Below are 23,497 nucleotides of genomic sequence, written 5' to 3' on the forward strand. Positions count from 1 at the left end.
TTTTGACACTATTTTGGGACCATTGTAATTTATACAGCGATCAGTGCTATAAAAATGCACTGATTACTGTATAAATGACACTGGCAGGGAAGGGGTTAAAAACTAGGGGGCGATCAAGGGGTTAAGGAGTTAAGTGTGTCTTAGGGAGTGATTCTAACTGTGGAGGGGATGGGCTACCTGCAGGGAGCAGTAGATCTCTGTAATGTCACTAGGCAGAACGGGGAAATGCCTTGTTTATCTCCCCGCATCTCCCTGTTCTACCGTTCCGTGTCAGGATCGCGGGACACCGGATCCACTGATGAAGTCCCGTTTAGGACGATACGCGTGCAGGAGGACCCTGGAATGTCACTGCAACTACCTTACTGCATTTTAGCTTGTGGAACGATTTTGTTCATGTTTATAATCCAGCACTAGGTTTAGTGCTCTGTATGTGAGTACCTGGGAATTAGTAATAAATCCAGTCTTTTACCTGTACGGTCTGCACTATATATATTTTTTCATTTTATGATACCTTACTTGGGGAATCCGAGTTACCATTGATGACAGCGCCATAGTATCCAAGAAGCCGAGCTTCATCTATCCGGCCTACCTGAACCTTGGTGTGTGACCACTGGTAGTGGCGAATGTTGGTTTGACCTATCTGTTCAGTCAGAGGTCTATACTTTAAGGTGAGCGGTTTGGCTGTCTGGTGGAGGGAGCACTGAGTCTGTTGACGGCTAAGGATATCTGCATGTATCTCTATCAACGTATAGGAATACACCACTGTTGATCACTACTTTCAGAGTTTCCTAATTTTTTCTATGATACTTCTCATTTTTCGAGAGACTTTATGTAGAATGATTAGAGGGTATTTTTAGCGCTGCACTACTCTAATTATTACCGTATATACTCGAGTATAAGCCGAGATTTTCAGCCTCTTTTTTGAGGCTGAAAGTGCCCCCCTCGGCTTATACTCGAGTCATCGCTGTCTGTCTGCCCGATCAGCGTGTCGAGCAGACAGACAGCGGCCATTCTAGGATTCAAAGGCCGCGCCTCCGTCTCCGCCTTCGCCTGTGATAGGCGGAACACTGAATTTCCCAGCAGTCTGTGTTCCGCCTATCACGGACGTCCTCTCATCCTCGTCCGTAGTATGAGGATGAGCGGACGTCCATGATAGGCGGACCACTGACTGCTGGGAAATTGAGTGTTCCGCCTATCACGGACATCCGATAGGCGGAACACTCAATTTCCCAGCAGTCAGTGGGAAATTGAGTGTTCCGCCTATCACCGACGGAGGCGCGGCTTTTGAATCCTAGAATGGCCACCGACGAAGAGCTGCGGGACGGGCCGGGACGCAGGCCGGGACGGGACGCAGGCCGGGACGCAGGCCGGGACGGGACGCAGGCCGGGACGGGACGCAGGCCAGGACGGGACGCAGGCCGGGACGGACACAGGCTGGACGGACACAGGCTGGACGGACACAGGCAGGCTGGACACAGGTAGGCTGCACGGACACACACACACACACACACACACACACACACACACGGATGCATGCACACACAGGGATGGATGGACACACACGGATGCATGGACACACACACACACACACACACACACACACACACGGATGCATGCACACACACAGGGATGGATGGACACACACACACACGGATGCATGGACACACACACACACGGATGCATGGACACACACACACACACACACGGATGCATGGACACACACACACACGGATGCATGGACACACACAGGGATGGACGACACACAGGGATGGACAGGCATGTCTCACCCTCGGCTTATACACGAGTCAATAATTTTTTCCAGTTTTTTGGGGGTAAATTGGGGACCTCGGCTTATATTCGGGTCGGCCTATACTCGAGTATATACGGTATGTCTATTTGAGGTTTTTGTTGTATTTGCCTTTAGTGTCCAGCAGCTGTGTTATTTACATTTAAAACATAAGGCATTGTTTTGCACTAACTGACCTTACATTTGCTATTGAAATCCTGAAGATGAGCATGGGAGGAGGTGATGAGTAGTCTAGAAAACAAGAGGTCTCTGGAGGAGTGAAGAGGATGGTTTGGGTGATATTATGTGATGAGTCTGATGATGTAGCTTCGGGCATCTGCTTAAAGCGGGAGTTCCGCCGTTTTTTGTTTTTAAAAGTCAGCAGCTACAAATACTGCAGCTGCTGACTTTTAAAATATGGACACTTACCTGCCCAGTGCGCCCGCGATGTTGGCACCCAAAACCGATCTCTTGATCGGCTCTCGGGTGCTGCCACCGCCATCTTCGGTATGGGAATCAGGGGTTCCTTACTGCGCATGCACGAGTCGCGCTGCGCAATAAGGATGGTCCCCGCTGTCTCTGGGATCCGTGTGTTTCCCAGCAGACAGTGGGGGACCCGCAGGAAGTGGCGTGAATACCCGCAGAATCTGCGGCTATCTATGCCGGAAGTGGGTGCAAATACCTGTATTATACAGGTATTTGCACCCCCCACCCCCCTGAAAGGTGCCAATTGTGGCACCGAAGGGGGGGGGGGGTTCCAATGAGCGGAAGTTCCACTTTAGGGTGGAGCTCCGCTTTAAGCTCCCTGGTAACCAAATCTCTACATTCACTAAAAGGTGGAAGCCTGTAGCCTTTCCCTTGATGGCTCCAACATGTATTGCTTCAGTATCTTTGTAGGGGACATCACTGAGCAGTAGTGAGGTTTGGTCAGTATATATTGTCCTTTATATAAATAAATGAATTCAGCAAAATTTCCTGCCTTTTCAGATTACTACTTGTTGTGGTTACTGGGAACGATAATCTGGGATTTTTTTTTTTCCCAGGGACACTTACTAAAGTGATTTTTTGTAAGCTAGTTAAAGAGGAAGTAAACCCTGATGGGTTTACTTCCTCTTTCATTCCCTGTAAAGGTAAAGCATAATGGACTACTATGTATCACATAGTAGTCCATTATGTGTCACTTACCTGACACAGGAGTCAGCGAAGTCACCGCTATCCCCTGTAGTTCCGAGCATCCATCTTCTTGGTGGGTCTCGCTGCTCCGGCACTGTGATTCACCCGAGCAGCGATGACGTCACTCCCATGCATGCGCAAAGGAGCCGACACTCGCGGCATATCGCCGTGATCTGCGGCTTGCCCAGTGCGCCTGTGTGCCGCTGTCTACGGCGCATGCGCCGTAGACAGCGGTGGCTGTCTTCAGGTAAATATCTCCTAAACCGTATAGGTTTAGGAGATATTTCTTGGACCTACAGGTAAGCCTTAATCTAGGCTTACCTGTAGGTCAAAGTGGTTTGTAAGGGTTTACAACCACTTTAATGCCTCTGAGGACCATGACACTGTAGATTGCCTGAAGGCAGACAAGGTAGGAGATTGCTGGATGGATCGAGTAGGGAGTTCCAGAGGAAGAGAGAGGCTCTGGAGAAATCATTCAGATGCATGTGGTAGGAGGAGGTGAAGAGGAGGCTAAAGAGCAGGACGTGAAGAGGACAGTTTGGGTGATATTTTGAGATGAAGCTAGGGATACAGCTTTGGACAGCTGTTCAAGCTCCCAGGTTGCCCTAAAACCCTGGGTTCTCTATTATACAAATCTCTAAATGTATTAGAAGGTTGAAGCCTGTAGCCTTTCCATTGGTGCATCCATCATATCCAATCACATTCACATCCCATTCAAGTTCACAAAAAATCAGTATTGCTTCATTATCATGGTGGCCGTTTTCAATGACCAGTATTGAGATGCAGTCAGTGTCAATTCCCCTAATATACATAAATTCATTCGGCACAATGTCTTGCCTTTTTTGATTACGGTACCACTTTGTGTTGTTAAGGGAATGATAATAACTTGAAAATATAATTATTTTTTTCCAATGACGCTTGCTAAAATGGTATTTCCAAGCTAGTTTTTCACAAAAACGCCTCCAAGGACCATTACAAAGTCCCTTGTTGACACGTGTGTTAAATTATAGGGAAAACATTTTTTTTTAATTTTGAATGCTTATGATATGCCATTATGTAGCTCATGGAGGTTAAAGAAAACTAGAAAAAAATGAAGGAGGTTCATCTGCTGACAGACATCTTCTGTTGGCCATTTATGTCATCATGTAACCTTGTTCGGGTACGCCACTTTATTTTACCGCCAAGGCCCTCTTCCCTCTGTATATGCAAAATTGTAGAATACACCCTTGCCTGAAAAAAACTCTTTTTAAGTATAGAGTGGATGAATAGAGATCTCAGCAGCATATGTTCATTACAGTGTAAAGAGAGCACCCGAGCATTTACTGGCTCTTGTCTCTTGGCTGAATGCATAGGCAAAGCACAAATTCACTTTAAACAGAGATACAACATTCGTTTTATGCCAGGACTGTGGCAATGAATCAATTTAAGAGGCTGCGAGAAAATAAAACATTATGGCTTTTTAATCAATGAGTTTAGCTCCTTTACTATTCTAAATTGATGCCAGCTATGCCAAGTCCTTTACGTATTTAAATTTTTGCTTAGACCTGACTTCACCTTTTTCTTACGTAAGCAAGACCATATTTATTTATAGGGCCTTTACTATCAGATTTAATTTAACTTAGCATGTAAATACTTACAAAAGTCCTTGGGATTCGATTTAGTAACATTATAAATATCCATAAAAATAGTAACAATTTGCAATTACTGCCTATAGGTGCCATTTTCAAATATTTAGCAAAATACAACAAATATTTGGTATTAATATTAATATTCAGTCGCAGCAACATTTAAAAGTATGCAAAGTCTTGAGGCACCCCACATAAAAATGTAAAAGAAAAATCTAAATATTACCTATCAATAGGATACCTAAGCCTGGGACAATGCTTTGATGAAAATACATTCACATCAGAAGCCTCCCTTCACAGTAATGGTCCTCTCATCACATTGGAGGCCCCTCCGTCATTTCAAAGCTCCCATTCACGTCAGAGTTCCCCATCAAATCAGTGTACCCTTACAACAAACTCCTCCTATAATGGTGTCCCTCCATTACATCACAGTCCTTCCTTCACATCAGTCTCTTCCCATCACTACAGATCCCTCCCATCACACAGTCCCCCAATCACATCACCTTTTGGCTCCTGCAGTGAGGCAGAGGGCGGGAAGCTGTGGTGGCCTGTCCATTAAGGGAGCACGGGCGCCGCCCCCTCTATCATGCCGCCCGCCTATATGTATCATGGATAGATCTATCTATGGCCACCATGGCCAATCCCTATTCAGGGACTGAAGCACCTGATTGGAGCCATACGCTCTAATAGGCTTTAAAATAGAGTGGACTCAGAGCGCAGAGCATTACGCTCGGAGCCCAACCAGGTGTGTTAGAAAAGCAAATTAATATTTGCTTTTCTAACACTGAACCGCCTCTCTGCCAATCAGGAAGCGTGGGTCTAATATCTTTGATGGCACGGTGGCTGCATTTGATGGGCACAGTGGCTGCAACTGATGGCACAGTGGCTGCATTTGATGGGCACAGTGACTGCATTTGACAGCACGGTGGCTGCATTTGATGGCACGTTGGCTGCATTTGATGGGCACAGTGGCTGTAACTGAGGGCACAGTGGCTGCATTTGATGGGCACATTGGCTGCATTGCATTTGATGGGCACAGTGGCTGCTCTTGATGGCCACAGAGGCTGTGTTTAATGGGCACAGTGGCTGCAATTGATGGGCACAGTGAGACTGCAATTGATGTTTTTTTTTCAGTATTTTTCTGAATTTTGTTTGCTGTCCTTTCCTGAATGCAGGGGGTGCCTCTGCATTGCACTGGATCAGCAACATGTGTTACCATGGTGCAGGTCGGCCAGCCGCTAGCATCAAATGCTGCTGTTCATCCTGCCCTAGCCACTTCAAGACCACCCACAGTACATTTACATCAGGTAGCTGCCATAACCCCATTTTTTTCGGTGTCATATAAAAGTGGTGGGAGATTCGCCACGGGACACTTTTATAAGCGACGGGAGAGGAGCCTCCCACCATCACCGGACCTGACAGTTAGCCCAGAGCCGATCCGATCCATGGCTGGGCAGGAAGCCGAGTGAGGGCAAGATAACCCCCATGTGGCTCTATGGCCTTGAAGGACCTGAGCGACGTCCGACATCACTTTCACCTTAAAGCGATGATTTTTTTTCATCTCTTAAAGGCAAAAATACGAACGCATACATAAGCCACGCCCACATATGTAAAAGGTGTTCAAACCACACATGTGAGGTATTATTGCGATCGTTAGAGCGAGAGAAATAATTCTGGCACTAGACCTACTCTGTAACCCTAAACAGGTAGCCTGTAAAATAATGTTAAAGCGCCGCCTATGGTGATTTTTAAGTACCATAGTTTGTCGCCATTCCACGAGTTCTAAAGTATGACATGTTAGGTGTCTAATTACTCAGAATAACATCATCTTTCACATTATACAATAAATAATTGGGCTAACTTTACTGTTTTTTTTTATTATTAAAAAAATAAGTGTATTTTTTCCACCGCTGTGCAAATACAGTGAGATAGAATATTGCAATGATTGCCATTTTATTCTCTAGGGTGTCTGCTAAAAAAAAATATATATATATAATGTTTGGGGGTTCTACTGTGTTTCCCCGAAAATAAGACCTAACCTGAAAATAAGACCTAGCGTTATTTTTCAGGAGGGCTACAATATAAGCCCTACTCAAAAAATAAGCCCTAGTTTAAAATGCTTGTAAAATCCTACAATCCACTCTATTACAGTAGTATATAATGTACAATGTCTGTTTAATATAAATGCGGGGAAGAGAGCTCCGGTGGGTCACAAAAGTGCAGAGTAGCACTATAATGAAGGTATTTGGCACTATTATATTACAGAAACACACACACAGTAAATTATATACTACTGTTATGGAATGGATTATAGGATTTTACAAGCATTTTAACTCAGCTCACACTGGAGATTCCTGTCAGGCAGGGAGAGAGAGGGGGAGAGAAGACCGCACATTGCATGGTAAGACCTACCTCGAAAATAAGCCCTACTGTGTCTTTTGTTGCCCGAATTAATATAACACCGGCGGTTATTTTTGGGGAAACACGGTAAGTAAGTTTCCAGCAAAAATACTAATTTAATTGCGTAAGCAAACAGTTCCAGAAAAGGCCTGGTCTTAACCACTTTCAGATTGGACCATTTTGCTGGCTTAAGACCAGACCACTGGATCGCTTTAACTGACAATTGCGTGGTCCTGCGACTTGGCTCCCAAACAAAATTGACGTCCTTTATTTTCCCCACAAATAGAGCTTTCTTTTGGTGGTATTTAATCACCTCTGTGGTTTTTATTTTTTGTGCTATAAACAAAAATAGAGCAACAATTTTGAAAAAAAACGCATTATTTTTTACTTTATGTTATAATAAATAGCCCCCAAAAATATATAAAAAAACATTTTTTTCCCTCAGTTTAGGCCGATACGTATTCTTCTACATATTTTTGGTAAAAAAATCACAATAAGCGATTATTGATTGGTTTGCACAAAACTTATAGCGTTTACAAAATAGGGGATAGTTTTATGGCATTTTTATTAATATTTTTTTTTACTAGTAATGGCGGCGATCAGCGATTTTTATTGTGACTGCGACATTATGGCGGACACATCGGACTTTTTTGACACATTTTTGGGACCATTGTCATTCATACAGCAATCAGTGCTATACAAATGCACTGATTCCTGTGTTAATGACACTGGCAGTGAAGGGGTTAACCAGGGGGTGGCAGTGTAGGGGTTAAGTGTTCCTAGGGGCGTGTTACTAACTGTGGGGGGGGGGTGTTAGTTAGTGAACACTGATTTACGCTCTAATCACAGGGAGCAGAGATCACTGTCACTTGTTGCTAGGCAGAACGGGGAGATGCTGTTTACAACAGCATCTCCCCGTAAGATGATCACCGGTATCCCAGCGGTGATCGAGTCCGCGGGACCAGTGACCGGACTCACGGGGGTCCGGACCGGTGCGTGCGATGGCAGGGCGGCAAATTCAACTGGACGTACCTGTATGCCAGTTTGCCTGCCCATGCCATTCTGCCGACGTACATCGTCGTGCGCCGGTCGGAAACTGGTTAAGGAGGAAGTAAACCCTGATGGGTTTACTTCCTCTTTGTCTCCCTGCAAAGGTAAAGCATAATGGGCTACTATGCATTGCATTGACACAGGAGCCAACGATGTCACTGCTGTCCCCTGTAGCACGAAGCGTCCATCTTCTTCCGGGTATCGCTGCTCCGGCCACTCACAGTACCGGAGCAGCGATGACGTCACTCCCGCGCATGCGCACGGGAGCCACCACATCACCGTTAGCAGCGGCATGCTCAGTGCATGCGTCGTAGACAGCGGTGCCTATCTTTATGTAAATATCTCCTAAACCGTGTATCTAGGCTTACCTGTAGGTCAAAGTAGATTGTAAGGGTTTACAAACACTTTAAAGTGGCTTGAGAACCATTGGCTGTTATGGTGCTGCCAACGCAACCCTGCACCATGTTGAATCATGGCATCAATAATGGGCAAACTGGGCCCTGTGCTTGCCGCAAACTTAAATCCAAACAGCACCTTGGTTAAGAAATACTTTTCCGAGATGTATAATGTTTTTTTGAATTGGTTGTTTTATAGCTATGTAGTGATACTGTAACAAAAATAGTGATGCTTTTTTTTATTTGTACTAACAATTGAATTTTCAGGAGAAGCTTTCATAGTATACCCCCCTTCTTTTAAGAAGAAATACCCATAAATTTGTCCAATCTATGCCGCCCTGCCTTTCCTAAGCAAGATGGCACTGTATGTGGGCACAGATGTCCTCAGAGAGCCTCCTGTAGCTTCAATCATGCTTCCCTTATTCTCTAATTGTCCTCATATGACGTTCTCAGCATCAGTTTGTGTGAATCACTCGTCTAATATAATAAAACATAGCTAAAGTTGAATTTGCAGATGCAGTGTAATTAAATTAATAGCATATCTTAGCCAGACCTGCATTCACGGGAAGGCTAATTATGCCTGTTAGGTAGGCAGAGATGAAAGGACGTTGCTTTGTGCAGCTTGTATATGCATCACTCTTTTTGGTTTACTTTATACTTATATTAACCACCTCAATACCAGGCACTTACATCCCCTTCCTGCCCAGGCCATTTTTCAGCTTTCAGCGCTGTCACATTTTGAATGACAATTGCGTGGTCATTGCTACACTGTAACCATGTGAAAGTGTGATCATTTTCTTCACACAAATAGAGCTTTCTTTTGGTGGTATTTTATCACTCCTGGGATTTTTATTTTTTCCTAAAAGGAAAAAAAGACCAAATATTTTGAAAAAAAAAGTTTTTCTTAATTTCTGTCAGCAAATTTTGTAAATAAGTAATTTTTCTCCTTCACTGATGGGCACTGATCTGGCGGCACTGATAGGCTGCACTGATGGGCACTGATGAGGTGGTACTTATGGGCACTGATGAGGCGGCACTTATGGGCATTGATGAGGCGACACTGCTGAGGAGGCACAAATATGCCGCACTTATGAGCACTGATAGGTGCCACTGATATGTGCCACTGAGGAGCACTGATAGGTGGCACTGATGGGTGGCACTGGGCACAGATAGGCAGCACTGGTGGGAACAGATAGGCGGCAAGCATAGGTGGCACTGATGGGTGGCATTGATGGGCAGCAGTGATGAGCATTGATGGGCAGCAGTGATGAGCATTGATGGGCAGAAGGGGTGGGCATTGATGGGCAGCAGTGATAGCCAGCACTGACTGGCATCACTAATGACCACAGATTGCTGGCACTTGTGGGCACTGATTGCTGGCACTTGTGGGCACAGATTGGTGCCAATTGTGGGAATTGGTTGGCACTGATTGCTGACAGTGGTGGGCAATCATTGCTGGCGCTGGTAGGAACTTAATTGTAATCAGGGCACTGATAATCAGTGCCCTGATTACATACCTAGCTGTCCTCTGTGAGGAGATGCCGCTAATCAGCTCTCCTCTCCTCACACTCTGTCAGTGTGAGGCGAGGAGCGCTGATTATCGGCATCTCCCTGTTTACATGTGCTATTTTTTTTTTTTTTTGCATGTGTCCCTCGGATCTACAGCAACTGCATTTCCAAGTGAACTTTGCACTGGTAGTTATAACGCCCAATATTTGCACAGCCATTTTTAAAACACAATTTTGGTGCACACAAACACAATATAATACCCAATGTTGTAAAATATAAAATATGATGTTATGCAGAGTAAATCGATACCTAACACGTTGCGCTTTAAATTTACGCATGCCTGTGGAATGGCGACAAACTGTGGTACCTAAAGATCTTAATGGGTGACACATTAAAAGCCTTTACAGGTTAGCAGTTTAGAGTTACACGGGGGGTCTGGTGCTAGAAATATTACTCCCACTCAGAGGTGCTGGTTTTTGCGTGTTTGCCGAACATTTTCCTCCCGGCTAGAGGAATTTTTTCCTCAGTTGCACAGTAGACTCTCTATTCTTTTCGCTGAGAAGCAAACAATAATAATATTGAGTGGCGGGTCGTAGCGCACTCTAGCATTCTAGAAAACCTTTGTAACCTACTCTATGGGTTTTAATCAAACTGTTGTTACATTCTTTACACTACTCTACAATCAGTATATCTTCTTTGCTAGAGAACAAATTGTTGAACCGAGTTTAGAGGACCCACAGACAATAACTGTTGTTTGACCCAGTCTGGAGGATCAGGAGTAGATTAGGATATTTGTGGGTACCCCATACCTTAGCAGACACTCTAAGTTTACAGATCTTACTAGTATTATTCTCCATAATGTACTAGTAATAAAGGTTGTATGCCCTGTACACGCGATCGGACATTGATCGGACATTCCGGCAACAAAATCCATGTTTTTTTTCCGACGGATGTTGGCTCAAACTTGTCTTGCATACACGCGGTCACACAAAGTTGGTCGGAAATTCCGAACGTTAAGAACGCGGTGACGTACAACACGTATGATGAGCTGAGAAAAATGAAGTTCAATAGCCAGTGCTGCTCTTCTGCTTGATTCCGAGCATGCGTGGAACTTTGTGCGCCGGAAATTGTGTACACACGATAGGAATTTGCGCAAACAGATTTAGTTGTCGGAAAATTTGAGAACCAGATCTCAAATTTTGTGTGATGGAAATTCCGATGGAAAATGTCCGATGGAGCCCACACGTGGTTGGAATTTCCAACAACAAGCTCCGATTGCACATTTTCCGTCGGAAAATCCAACCGTGTGTACAGGGCATTAATGAGTACTAAGCTGTACATACACTATTAGATTTAGATGGGCTTGACCAACAAATTAAAGCTAAACTCCAGATAACACTTTATAAGCAGTTACAGTAACAGATTTTCAATTATTTTTTCACACGTGGCACTTTGTAGGTCGGAAATGTGTACACACGATCTAAATTTGCGTGAACGGATCTTGTTGTCTGAAAATTTGAGAACCAGATCTCAAATTTTGTGCAACGGAAATTCCGATAGAAACTGTCCGATGGAGCCTACACGCGGTCGGAATTTCCGGCAACAAGCTCCGATCGCACATTTTCCATCGGAAAGTCCGACCGTGTGTACGGGGCATAAGTCTGTAGTATTTTCAATGTGAAGTTAAGATCAAGACCAAAGGGGCATGACCTTGAACTTGCAGGAGGGAAGTTCAAAGCTAAGCTTAGAATGTTTCATTTTACCAATAGAGTAGTTGATGCTTGAAACAGACTTCCAGCAGGTAGTCAGTCATTCAACATTAAAGTGGTGTTGCCACCAAAAAAAAAAAAATTGCTTAAAATTCTTAAAAAAAAAAAAAAAATAATTGCAAAAAAAAAAATTTTTTTACTCACCTCTAAATACCTGTTGCTAGGGGGTCCCTCGTAGTTTGCCTTCTTCCTTTGCCTGGGCTGGTGACATCACTTCCACTCGCACCGCACAGTCATCTGGGACCTGGGGTCTGGGACAGTCATCTGAGTGGGGAACGAGGTGGGGCTTCGTTCCCCCGCATCGCTGGACCCCGGGACAGGTAAGTGTCCGATTATTAAAAGTCAGCAGCTGCAGTATTTGTAGCTGCTGACTTTAAATTTTTTTTTTAGGGGCACCCCACTTTAAGCTGATTCAAACATGCTTGGGCAAACCTAGATCTATACTTAAAGGTTAAAAAAAAAATGGGGTACACGTGATGGTCTTTTTTTCTCCTGTTGTCACTCTTCTGTTTCTTCTATACTTGTAGCTTTACACACTCATGCAATATTATATACCATATGCTCAACAAAAAAAGTACCTGTACCACCGTACAAAATCTATGGCCAGATTGAGACCTTTGAAGCAGTACTAATACGTATTTTTTCCATGAATCTATTCTAGAACTTTGGGTATATTCAGGTACAGTGGAACTACCAATCAATTGTAATTAATGATCAGCTGGAGAAATATCTGATAATTACAGACATGGAGTATTCGGCGTTGGCTTGTTGTTTGAATCATGTCTTTCTTGTCTGCCAGACATACAAGGAAGCGGAGAAGCTAGGGTTGCTCAAGTAAACTTCCTGCTATACCTTTTGTGTAACTTGTAATTGGGACACAGCCTGCACTGTTTGAAGGATGCCTCGGTCATTGGTAAAGAATGTATTGTATTTGAATCTTCTTTCCTTGAGGACATTGTGTAACAGTTCCATTTGCTTGAATAAATACAGATGGTGTCACGATAATTACCTCTTAAAAAACTAAATGGCAAATAATGGATTTGTATGAAGAGGGATTGGTTTCTTGCTGTTCTGAAATTAGATCAAATGTACAGTTATCTATATTTTTAAGTAGAATGGAAGTGGCCAAAAATCCTTCAGTCCTGAATGGCCCTTTTGCAGTTGTAAAAATCTTTACGTCACTACAACGGTATAGAACAGGGGTCTCCAAATCCTCTAAACACAGGACCATCGGGGGACCAGATTGTGGCCAGTGGGGTAATAAAATGTCCCAGCATCAGCGGAGTAAGCAATGTTTCAGGCTTGATGTTCAGTGGGTGTAAAACAATTACATAGCACCTATTGTGAAAATAGGGAGGAATAGTGACCATCGGTCATTGTAATTAGTTTGAGGAATTATGCACCATGATTGTAATTAGTTAGAGGAATAGCGCCCCATCATTGGTATTAATTGGAGGAATAGTGCCCCATCATTGGTATTAATTGGAGGAATAGTGCCCCATCATTGGTATTAATGCAGTCACCCCTTTCACTTCTTACCGCCTGTTTGGAGGAGATAAAGGAGTGGATGGAATAACATTTCTTGCAACTAAATAGCTCCAAAACTGAGTTTATTATGATTGGAACGTCTCACCAGATTAAATCATCGCTGATAACAAGTATTGCCTTTTTAGGCTCGAAAATTCCAGTTTCGTCCGTAGTCACTAATCTTGGTGTAAAAATGGATTCCCAACTCACCTTTGAAGCACATATAAATCATTTATGTAAGACTTCTTTCTACCACCTTCGTAATATCTCTAAACTTCGTCCTATTCTTTCCTTTTCCAATGCTGAAAGGTTGGTCCATGCCTTTGTCTCCTCTAGGCTGAATTATTGCAACGCACTTCTCATTGGGATTCCGAGAAAGAGCATGCAGAGGTTACAGTATATTCAAAACTCTGCAGCGAGGATCCTAATGAGAGTGCGGAAGCATGAGCATATCACTCCAATTCTTAAATCTCTGCATTGGCTCCCGGTTTGTGCTAGGATTGAGTATAAGGTCTCTCTTCTTGCCCATCAATGCATATATGGCCATGCTCCACCTTATCTTAGGGAACTTACCTCGTTCCCTACGCTCAACTAATTTGAATTGTCTAGAGATTCCAAAAACTAAATTAAAAACAATGGGAGATAGGGCTTTTTGTGCTGCTGCCCCACATTTGTGGAATGCTTCGCCTGATAGTTTGAGGGTTTTTCAGTCTACTGAAAAGTTTAAAAAGGGATTGAAGACTTTTATTTTTTAGCAAATGTTTTTGAATTAAGTTGTTTGTTTGTTTTTTTATTGTAACTGTGTAGCACTTTGAGGTCTTTTGATGGAAAGTGCATTATAAACAAAATGTATTATTATTATTATTATTAATTGGAGGAATAGCGCCCCATCATTGGTATTAATTGGAGGAATAGCACCCCATCATTGCTATTAAGTGGAGGAATAGTGCCCCAGCATTGGTATTAATTGGAGGAATAGCACCCCATCATTGCTATTAAGTGGAGAAATAGCACCCCATCATTGGTATTAATTGGAGGAATAGTGCCCCATCACTGGTATTACTTTGAGGAATAGTGCCCCATCATTGGTATTGATTAAAGGAATCGTGCCCCATCATTGGTATTAAATGGAAGAATGGTGCCCTGTTATTGGTATTACTTAGAGGAATATTGCCCCATTATTGGTATTAAATGGAAGAATGGTGCCCTGTTATTGGTATTACTTAGAGGAATAGTGCCCCATTATTGGTATTAATTGGAGGAATAGTGCTCCATTATTGGTATTAGCTGAAGGAATAGTGCCCCATCTTTGATATCAGTGGGTTGGATATTGCTCTATTGTTGATATCAATGGGAGGAATAGTGCTTCATTGTTGGTATCAGTAGCAAGAATCGTGCCCCAAGGGCTGGATAGAAGAAAGTAAAGGGCTGCATCTGGCCCACAAGTTGCAGTTTGCAGAGTCCTGCTATAGAAGAACCATAATGTCTGAAATAAGAACACACTGTTCTGTTTTGCTTTCAAAATGACAACTAATAGGGAACATGCCTACATAGAAAAATACTTTTTAAATTCTTTGTTGCATCTCAGTGCTGCTGATTTCCTGCATCATTTTTCTTGGGGTGGGTTTCCTGATGGTGACAACAGTGGACCATGCCTGTATAATGTAGGTTGAAATGGCCACTTGTAATCTCCATTGGAAGCCAGTGTGACAGGGAAACAACGTAGGAGAACAACTGCGAGACATGGATGGAGCATTGTCACCCTAGAGCAGAAAATGCCGATCAAGGACCTTCAAAGCAGGATCACAAGGGATTATTTTCATAAAAGCTGCTGATTTAAAAAATAATTACATTTGAAGCTTAATGAGTTTATAGTGATTTAGTTTACACATACAATATCTCACAAAAGTGAGTACACCCCTCACATTTTTGTAAATATTATATCTTTTCATGTGACAACACTGAATAAATGACACTTTGCTACAATGTAAAGTAGTGAGTTGTATAACAGTGTCAATTTGCTGTCCCCTCAAAAATAACTCAACACACAGCCATCAATGTCTAAACTGCTGGCAACAAAAGTGAGTACACCCCTAAGAGAAAATGCCCAAATTGGACCCAAAGTGTCAATATTTTGTGTGGTCTCCATTATTTTCCAGCACTGCCTTAACCCTCTTGGGCATGGAGTTCACCAGAGCTTCACAGGTTGCCACTGGAGTCCTCTTCCACTCCTCCATGACGACATCACAGAGCTGGTGGATGTTAGAGACCTGGCACTCCTCCACCTTCCATTTGAGGATGCCCCACAGATGCTCAATAGGGTTTAGGTCTGGACACATGCTTGGCCAGTCCATCACCTTTACCCTCAGCTTCTTTAGCATAGCAGTGGACTTGAAGGTGTGTTTGGGGTCATTATCATGTCAGAATACTGCCCTGCGGCCCAGTCCCTGAAGAGAGGAGATCATGCTCTGCTTCAGTATGTCACAGTATATGTTGGCATTCATGGTTTCCTCAATGAACTGTAGCTCCCCAGTGTCGGCAGCACTTATGCAGCCCCAGACCATGACACTCCCACCACCATGCTTGACTGTAGGCAAGACACACTTGTCTATGTACTCCTCACCTGGTTGCCACCACAGATGCTTGACACCATCTAAACCAAATAAGTTTATCTTGGTCTCATCAGACCACAGGACATGTTTCCAGTAATCCATGTCCTTAGTCTGCTTGTCTTCAGCAAACAGTTTGCGGGCTTTCTTGTGCATCATCTTTAGAAGAGGCTTCCTTCTGGGAAGGCAGCCATGCAGACCAATTTGATGCGGTGTACGGTGTATGGTCTGAGCCCTGACAGGCTGACCTCCCCACCCCTTCAGCCTCTGCAGCAATGCTGGCAGCACTCATACGTCTATTTCCCAAAGACAACTTCTGGATATGACGCTGAGCATGTGCACCCAACTTCTTTGATCGAACATGGCGAGGCCTGTTCTGAGTGGTACCTGTCCGGTTAAACCGCTGTATGGTCTTGGCCACCGTGCTGCAGCTCAGATTCAGGGTCTTGGCAATCTTCTTATAGTCTAGGCCATCTTAATGTACAGCAACAATTATTTTTTTTCAGATCCTCAGAGAGTTCTTTGCCATCTGTGCCATGTTGAACGTCCAGTGACTAGTATGATAGAGTGAGAGCGATAACACCAAATTTAACACACCTGCTCCCCATTCACACCCGAGACCTGGCTAATTGGGTCCAATTTGGACATCTTCACTTAGGGGTGTACTCACTTTAATGGCTGTGTGTTGAGTTATTTTGATGGGACAGCAAATTGACACTGTTATACAAGCTGTACACTCACTACTTTACATTGTAGCAAAATGTAATTTCTTCAGTGTTGTCACATGAAAAGATAGAATAAAATATTTACAAAAATGTGAGGGGTGTACTCACTTTTGTGAGATACTGTAAATGTGGTGTCTGTTAATTCCAAAACTAGTCTCCAGTGTTTGATTTGTGGTTTTCTTCTTCTCGTGATTACCTGTACTTGTGTAGCAAAGAACAATGAACATGAACTGGGAGACCTAGATTAGTGACCCAGTTTGGATTTTAAGCAGTGTTATCTAGAGAGGTCTGCCACATTTTTAGTCAGGAATCAGGTCTGTACTTTGTTCCATTTTTCTATATTACCAGCATGCTGACCGTTTCATTCAATAACTTCTGTCTTCTTTCTCATAAAGGGTTCAGAAGCGACATTGCCACCACCTGTGATCACTTTTCAGGGGAACCAGGGGGTAAGTAACCTGTATCAGGTTGTACTGATTATATTAAACGTACATGTGCAAGAACCTGGACTGTCAATGCTGTAGATCTTTCAATAAAAATATAGGTAAAAAGCCTTAAGCACTTTACTTTTGAAATGCACTTTAATGTACCCTTCTTACCCTTCTCCATGAGGTTTAACATGTTGACCTATAAAAGTCACTGGGAATCTTTTCTGTATAAAAGCACTTTCCAATTTACTTTTACCCCATCTATTAATGACCTTTGGACCAATGTAGTTCTTTGGGCAGGCCTGGGTCTTTGGTGGGGCAAGGCGACCCGTCTAGAAGGTGGCCTGAATTGCTTGCTGTGTCATGACTATTATTATTTATATATCTTCTAACTTATAGTTATTACACTTGTAATTAGCAGTCAGTAAAACTACTATAGATGAGCTTATTATTGGCTTGCTTTGTGAGCGTTTTATTAACTTGGGTTTTAATAGTCCCGTGGCCAATTTTGTGACCCCGGTACTTGGCTTCCTCCATCACAATAGAACATTTATTCGGATTTAGGGGGAAGTTATCTTCAAGTAAAGCTTCTTACCCCTTTTAAACCCTGGGTAGTGGAGGACCCAATAAAAAATTTGAATGTTGACATCATCCAGATATGAGACCACATACTTTTGGTAAGGAGCATAAGACCCTAAATCAAAAACTGGGAAGAGAAAAAGGGATTTTCACGGTGCAAGCGTTAATTAGATTGTGACAAATGTTACTGAACAAGTTATAAAATTATATGTCAAGTATTTATTAAGTTCAAGGTTAAAATTCATTAACATTCCATTAATGAGATATAAAAACAATCGGTGGTCACAATACAGTACACTGGTTTTCTCGTCAAACACACATTATCCCAACATGTTTCGCAGAGATATTTGCTTCTTCAGGGGATGTGTGAATATTCCAAAATATCTAATATATCTAATAACCCCTGAAGAAGTAAATATCTCTGCGAAACATGTTGGGATAATGTGTGTTTGATGAGAAAACCATTGTACTGTATTGTGACTACCGATTGTTTTTATATCTCATTAATGGAATGTTAATGAATTTTAACCTTGAACTTAATAAATACTTGACATATAATTTTATAACTTGTTCAGTAACATCTGTCACAATCTAATTAACGCTTGCACTGTGGAAATCCCTTTTTCTCTTCCCAGTTTTTGATTTATGCTTCAATTTTCAGGGATGTGGTGCCTTTCTCTATTGGGTGCTTGCTATGTTATATTGAACCATTAATTTGTTCTATTTTAGCATAAGACTCTGTCCATGGCTCTCTGAAAAGTAGTTAGGGCATTTTCTAAGCCAACGCGCATTACCCTGTATTGGAAGGAGCCCTCTGGTGTTACAAATACAGTTTTTTTTTTTTTTAAGCACCCCTTTCGCCCCCATACACATCTCATATCAATGCTCAGTGTAGGGTAAGCACACATATATAAACGTCTGTTGCATTGCACAGGTGAAGTATCATTGAGAACATTGCAGTGAGAGCAATAATTCTAGGGCCATAATTCACAGTTAACTCTAAACTGATAACCTGTTAAAGCGTTGCCTAAGGAGAATTTTGGGTACCATTGTTTTTTGCAATTTCAAGCTCAAGTTCAAGACCTTACAACCCCCAAAAAAACTGGATATATTATTGTGTTTATTTGCGCAAAAAAAATTTTAGTGCATTTTTTCCTGAAAATATGCATTGATAAATAGTTGCACAAATATTGTGCACTTGCAGCGCAAAAGGTATTTGCCTTTAGTAAATAACCCCCCTCCCCCCGGTGTGTTACTGGCCAGATCACCAGGTGACAATAAAAGGGAAAAAAAGAAAAACATAAAACCTACAGCAACCACATTCAAAGCGGATTTCCACCCTGCTCCCCATTTTTTTTTAAACAAGTCCCTGCATTATTTTCTGTGTGACTCCAATGCGAGTTCAGTCATACAACTGTATGGCTGAACTTGCATTGCTCAGAGATTGCATGTGATCGGCACGTTAGTGTGAACCCAGGCTGTTAGTGGGACTAAACCTGCCCCCTCCATCTTTACTAAATGGAAGGCTTTGCCTCCTGGGATAAGTGACAGGCATATCCCAGGATGCAAAGTGGATGCCAGTGCGACCCATTCCCCAAGGTGAATGGTGTGCAAGGCTGGGTGGGGATGGACTTTTTTAACCTCTTCCCACTGTCCATGTGCATATATGCTGCCTCTCGGCACGTGGGCTTTAACACTGAGATGATGTATATATGTGGCCTACAGGTAAACATTTCTGTGCTGGCTGGGATCGTAAGGCTTCCAATGCATACATGTGATCAGGAGCTTTTCGATCATGTGACTGCTGTGACAGCCAATCAGAGCGCTCAGATGACCCGAATTTCCGCCTCCTCCTCTCGGCATCTAGAAGCTCTTAAAGATCCGGAAGACAGTGGCATGAAGGGGTTAAAAAAAGAGTAAATGAATGAGAAAAAAAAAAAACAATGCTAAACATGCTTGGGACCAGAGGAGGGGTGGAGGGGGGGGGGGCGGGTCATGCTGCAGGATAAATACATACCTCCTAACTTTCTGAAATGGGAATGAGGGACACCTACCCTGTTTCCCCAAAAATAAGACCTAGCGTGATTGTCGGTGAGGGCTGCAATATAAGCCCTACCCTCCAAATAAGCCCTATCCTGTTTCTGTCAAAAATAATCCCTACCCTGAAAATAAGACCTACAAAGACTTTAAATAGGGCTTATTTGGGGGTAGGGCTTACATTGCAGCCATCACCGACAGTCATGCTAGGTCTTATTTTCGGGGGAACAGGGTATTAGCAAAAGTACGTAGGCATAGGACACACACTCTAGGGCACATCCCCCTAACGGAGAATTGTACAAAATAAATTGATTGTTTAAAGCGGTAGTAAACCCCCCTTTTTTTTTTAAACCTGTAAGGCAAAAGGCATAATGAGCTAGTATGCACCGCATACTAGTTCATTATGAAATACTTACCTTAGAATGATGCGTTGGCAGGTGATCTCAGTCCACGCCGATTTTCCCTCAGCACGTGTTCCGGGTATCGCAGCTCCAGCAATGTGCGTGGCCAGAGCCGCGACGTCGTCACTCCTGCGCATGTGGGAAACTTCTTTCCGGCAAGGTCCGGCAGACATTTGCCGGACCTTCAGCTGAGAACTCAGAGCGCATGCACCGCTGAAGTCAGCAGCTGCATGCAAAGGGAATATCTCCTAAACCGTACAGGTTTAGGCGATATTCTTTTTTACTCACAGGTAAGTCTTATTATAGGCTTACCTGTAGGTCAAAGTAAAAAAAAAAGACTACTAATTCCCGTTATATTGGCTTTTGGCATTTACAAATTCAGTAATTTAGAAATTGGATGAAAGGTTTAGCACTGTAAAACACCTTTTGATAGATAAATAGTGCATTTTGTATACAACTACTGTATATGGATCAGACCAAAATGAGGGACAAATGAGGAGCTATGAGGAACAGAGGGACTTTGTTCCAAATCGGGTACAATCCCTCAAAATCAGGGACAGTATGTAAATAGCGCTTTCAGGGGTAAGCAATAATATATGAAAACTTTGACTTTTGCGTTTAATACCGCTTTATAACTAACTAAGTATAACTAAAGGCAAAACTTTTTTAGTTTTGGATGGAGTGTGGAGGGATTAGAACCCCTGCCAGGTTTTTATTCCTGCCTATGCCCCTGTCAGGGAGATTCACATTCTGTTTGCCGTGTTTACCATGATCACTGAAAGTGAAAGAAAATTCCAAATTTTGGGTAGTTACCAGACCAGGAACAAAGGGGAAATCTTCCAGTGGGGGCAACCAGAGATTCCTCCATTTTAGGGGGATTTCTTCTCGCTTCCTTTTGGCTATGTGATAGGAAACTGAAGAGAAGTCACCCCAATGGGACACAGATGGCAAAATAAAAACTGACGGTGTTATCACCTTACCTTGCCCTATGTAAAAATTAAAAAAAAATCAAATTTCATTTAATTCTAATTTATGACTGCTATCATTTAAAATACAATGAATGTTCCCTCAGTCTTATGGTATGAGATGGAAAGAACTAGAGAGGTCCCAAATTATTATATGATCTGTTGATGTCCAATAGATTTAACCCCCACAGGATTACAATACTATCTCCGAATATAATAGCCTCATTGCAGGCCTAGAATATACTTTTGGCCATGCCAAACGGGGACTCTGCCACAACATCTTTTTCACTACCCTTATCTAGCCTACCCTGCCCATCCCAGGACTATATGTTACTCATTGGATTTCTAAGGGGTTGAAGGCAGTGAGAGATCTAATGGTAGGTCCAGCTCTTAAAATGTTCTGAGTGATACAATTAAGCCACGTACACAAAATCACACTTTCCGACGGGAAATGTTCGATGGCAGGCTGTTGTCGTTAAATCTGACCATGTGTACGCTCCATCGGGCAATTGTTCTTGGACTTTCCGCCAACAAAAGTTGGCTAGCAGGTTTTCAAATTTTCCACGGACAAATGTGTGTTGTCTGATTTTCCAAGCGTGTGTACACAAGTCCGTTGGACAAAAGTCGAAAGTACAAACATGCATGCTCGGAAGCAAGGACGAGCCAGAAGCGGTCGGTCTTGTAAACTAGTGTTCACAATAGAGAATTAGCATGCGCGTGGGAGCTGCCGGTAACGGCACAGTACAACTGAAGCCAGGGCACGTACGTGCCATTGCTTCAATTTGCTTAAGTGCGCATGTGCCAATGATGTCGACACATGCAAATCAGGGGTATCTCCTAAACCATGCAGGTTTAGGAGATATCCAGTGTAGCTACAGGAAAGCCTTATTATAGGCTTGCCTGTAGTATAAAGTGGTTGTAAAGGGTTTACAACCACTTTAAAGAGGAAGTAAACCCTGATGGGTTTACTTCCTCTTTCATTCCCTGCAAAGGCAAATCATAACGGACTACTATGCATCGCATAGTAGTCCATTATGTGTCACTTACCTGACACAGGAGCCAGCGAAGTCACCGCTGTCCCCTGTAGTCCGGCGCATCCATCTTCTCGGTGGGGTCTCGCAGCTCCACCGCTGTCATTCGGCTTTAGGTTTAGGAGATATTTCTTGGACCTACAGGTAAGCCTATAGGTCAAAGTGTGTTGTAAGGGTTTACAACCACTTTAATGGGATAATAATGAAGCTGCTTTGCTGGTGATACTGATGGAGTTATTGCAAAAAAAGTTTCAAAGGCCGCGTACACACGGGCGGACTGTTCGCCCAACTTTGTTCGTCAAACAGTTTGAGCGGACAGTCCGCTCAAAATTAGCATGGACGGACTTGACCACACACGACGAACGAACAGTCCGCTGAAACTTGCGCGATGACGTGAACGGCACGTACGACGGGACGAAAAATACGACGTCCTATACACTGCAATGCAACCTTCGCCGTGTAAATTCTTTCTGAGCATGCGCGAGACTTAGTTTGTCGAACAAGCCTACACACGGGCGGACTGTCCGCTCAAACTAAGTTTCAGCGGACAGTCTTACGGAAATTCCGAAAAACTTTGTTCGTCAGACTGTCCGCTGAAACTGTCCGCTGAAGCCCACACACGAGCGGACTGTCCACCGAAACACTGTTCAGTGGACAAAGTTGGGCGAACAGTCCGCCCGTGTGTACGCGGCCAAAGGCTTTTTTTTCTAGTGATATCCAGAATAATATTATTATGCTTTTTTTTTTTTATTTGGCCAAGTTACCCCAACACCATTATCCCGTAGTTTTTAAGATCAAAGATACAACTATGTGTCCCTTATCAATTTTACATTGTATTTTTTTAAATGTAACTGCTACTCCCAAACTGTCATTTGAAGTAAAACACATAGCCAAGTATTATTCTCCACAATTTTTTTTTGTGCATTAAAAAATTAAATAAATAAAATTAGACATGCTATCTGCCAATAGAACTTAACCAAAAAGTGCATTCTATGCATCCAAAAATATAGAAAATATACCAAATCAAATCATTATTCAACCAAAAAAATAATGTCAAAGCAATAACTCCAAGGTCAATAATAAATAACACGTTATCTCCTCCGATTCCGCAACATGTCTGACTGACAAACAGCCGTTCAGAAACAAACTCAAAAGTGCGCAATGAAAAGCGCGAAATTAAAAGTGTGAAACGAAAAGCACAAAATGAAAAGTGTGAAATGAAAAGCACGAATCAACACTCACCAAACTTCTACTAACACAAAATTAGCAGAAGGAGCCCAAAGGGTGGCGCAAAAGAGCTGAAAAACCACGTAGTACGTCACTAGGTTCATAATTAATGGCCAACAATTGTGTGGCCGTGTGTATGCAAGACAAAGTTGGGCCAACGCCATTCGGACAAAATTACACGGTTTTGTTGGCCAACAATACGATCGTGTGTACGAGTCTTAAGAATATGAACTGGAAGACTCTGACCAGTATAGGTATCTT

The 23,497-nt window shown here is 42.8% G+C and overlaps 1 protein-coding gene across 4 annotated transcripts in view; it reads left to right on the forward strand.

The window, feature by feature from the left end:
• Nucleotides 1–23,497, forward strand: part of ELL3 (elongation factor for RNA polymerase II 3) — a 206,123-nt gene that overhangs the window by 30,366 nt on the left and 152,260 nt on the right. For all 4 annotated transcript variants that reach the window (XR_013270754.1, XM_077472012.1, XM_077472013.1 and 1 more), the window contains exon 2: nucleotides 16,964–17,017. Coding sequence is in view for 3 of the 4 variants with exons in the window: in XM_077472012.1 (XP_077328138.1) it covers nucleotides 16,964–17,017 (54 nt within the window). In the remaining variant the exon portion in view is untranslated. The remainder of the gene's footprint in view (nucleotides 1–16,963; nucleotides 17,018–23,497) is intronic.

This window comes from Lithobates pipiens, unplaced genomic scaffold (assembly GCF_037356315.1).
Source record: "Lithobates pipiens isolate NorthernLeopardFrog02 unplaced genomic scaffold, aLitPip1_a1.2 Scaffold_8, whole genome shotgun sequence".
In the NCBI taxonomy this organism is placed as follows: domain Eukaryota; kingdom Metazoa; phylum Chordata; class Amphibia; order Anura; family Ranidae; genus Lithobates; species Lithobates pipiens.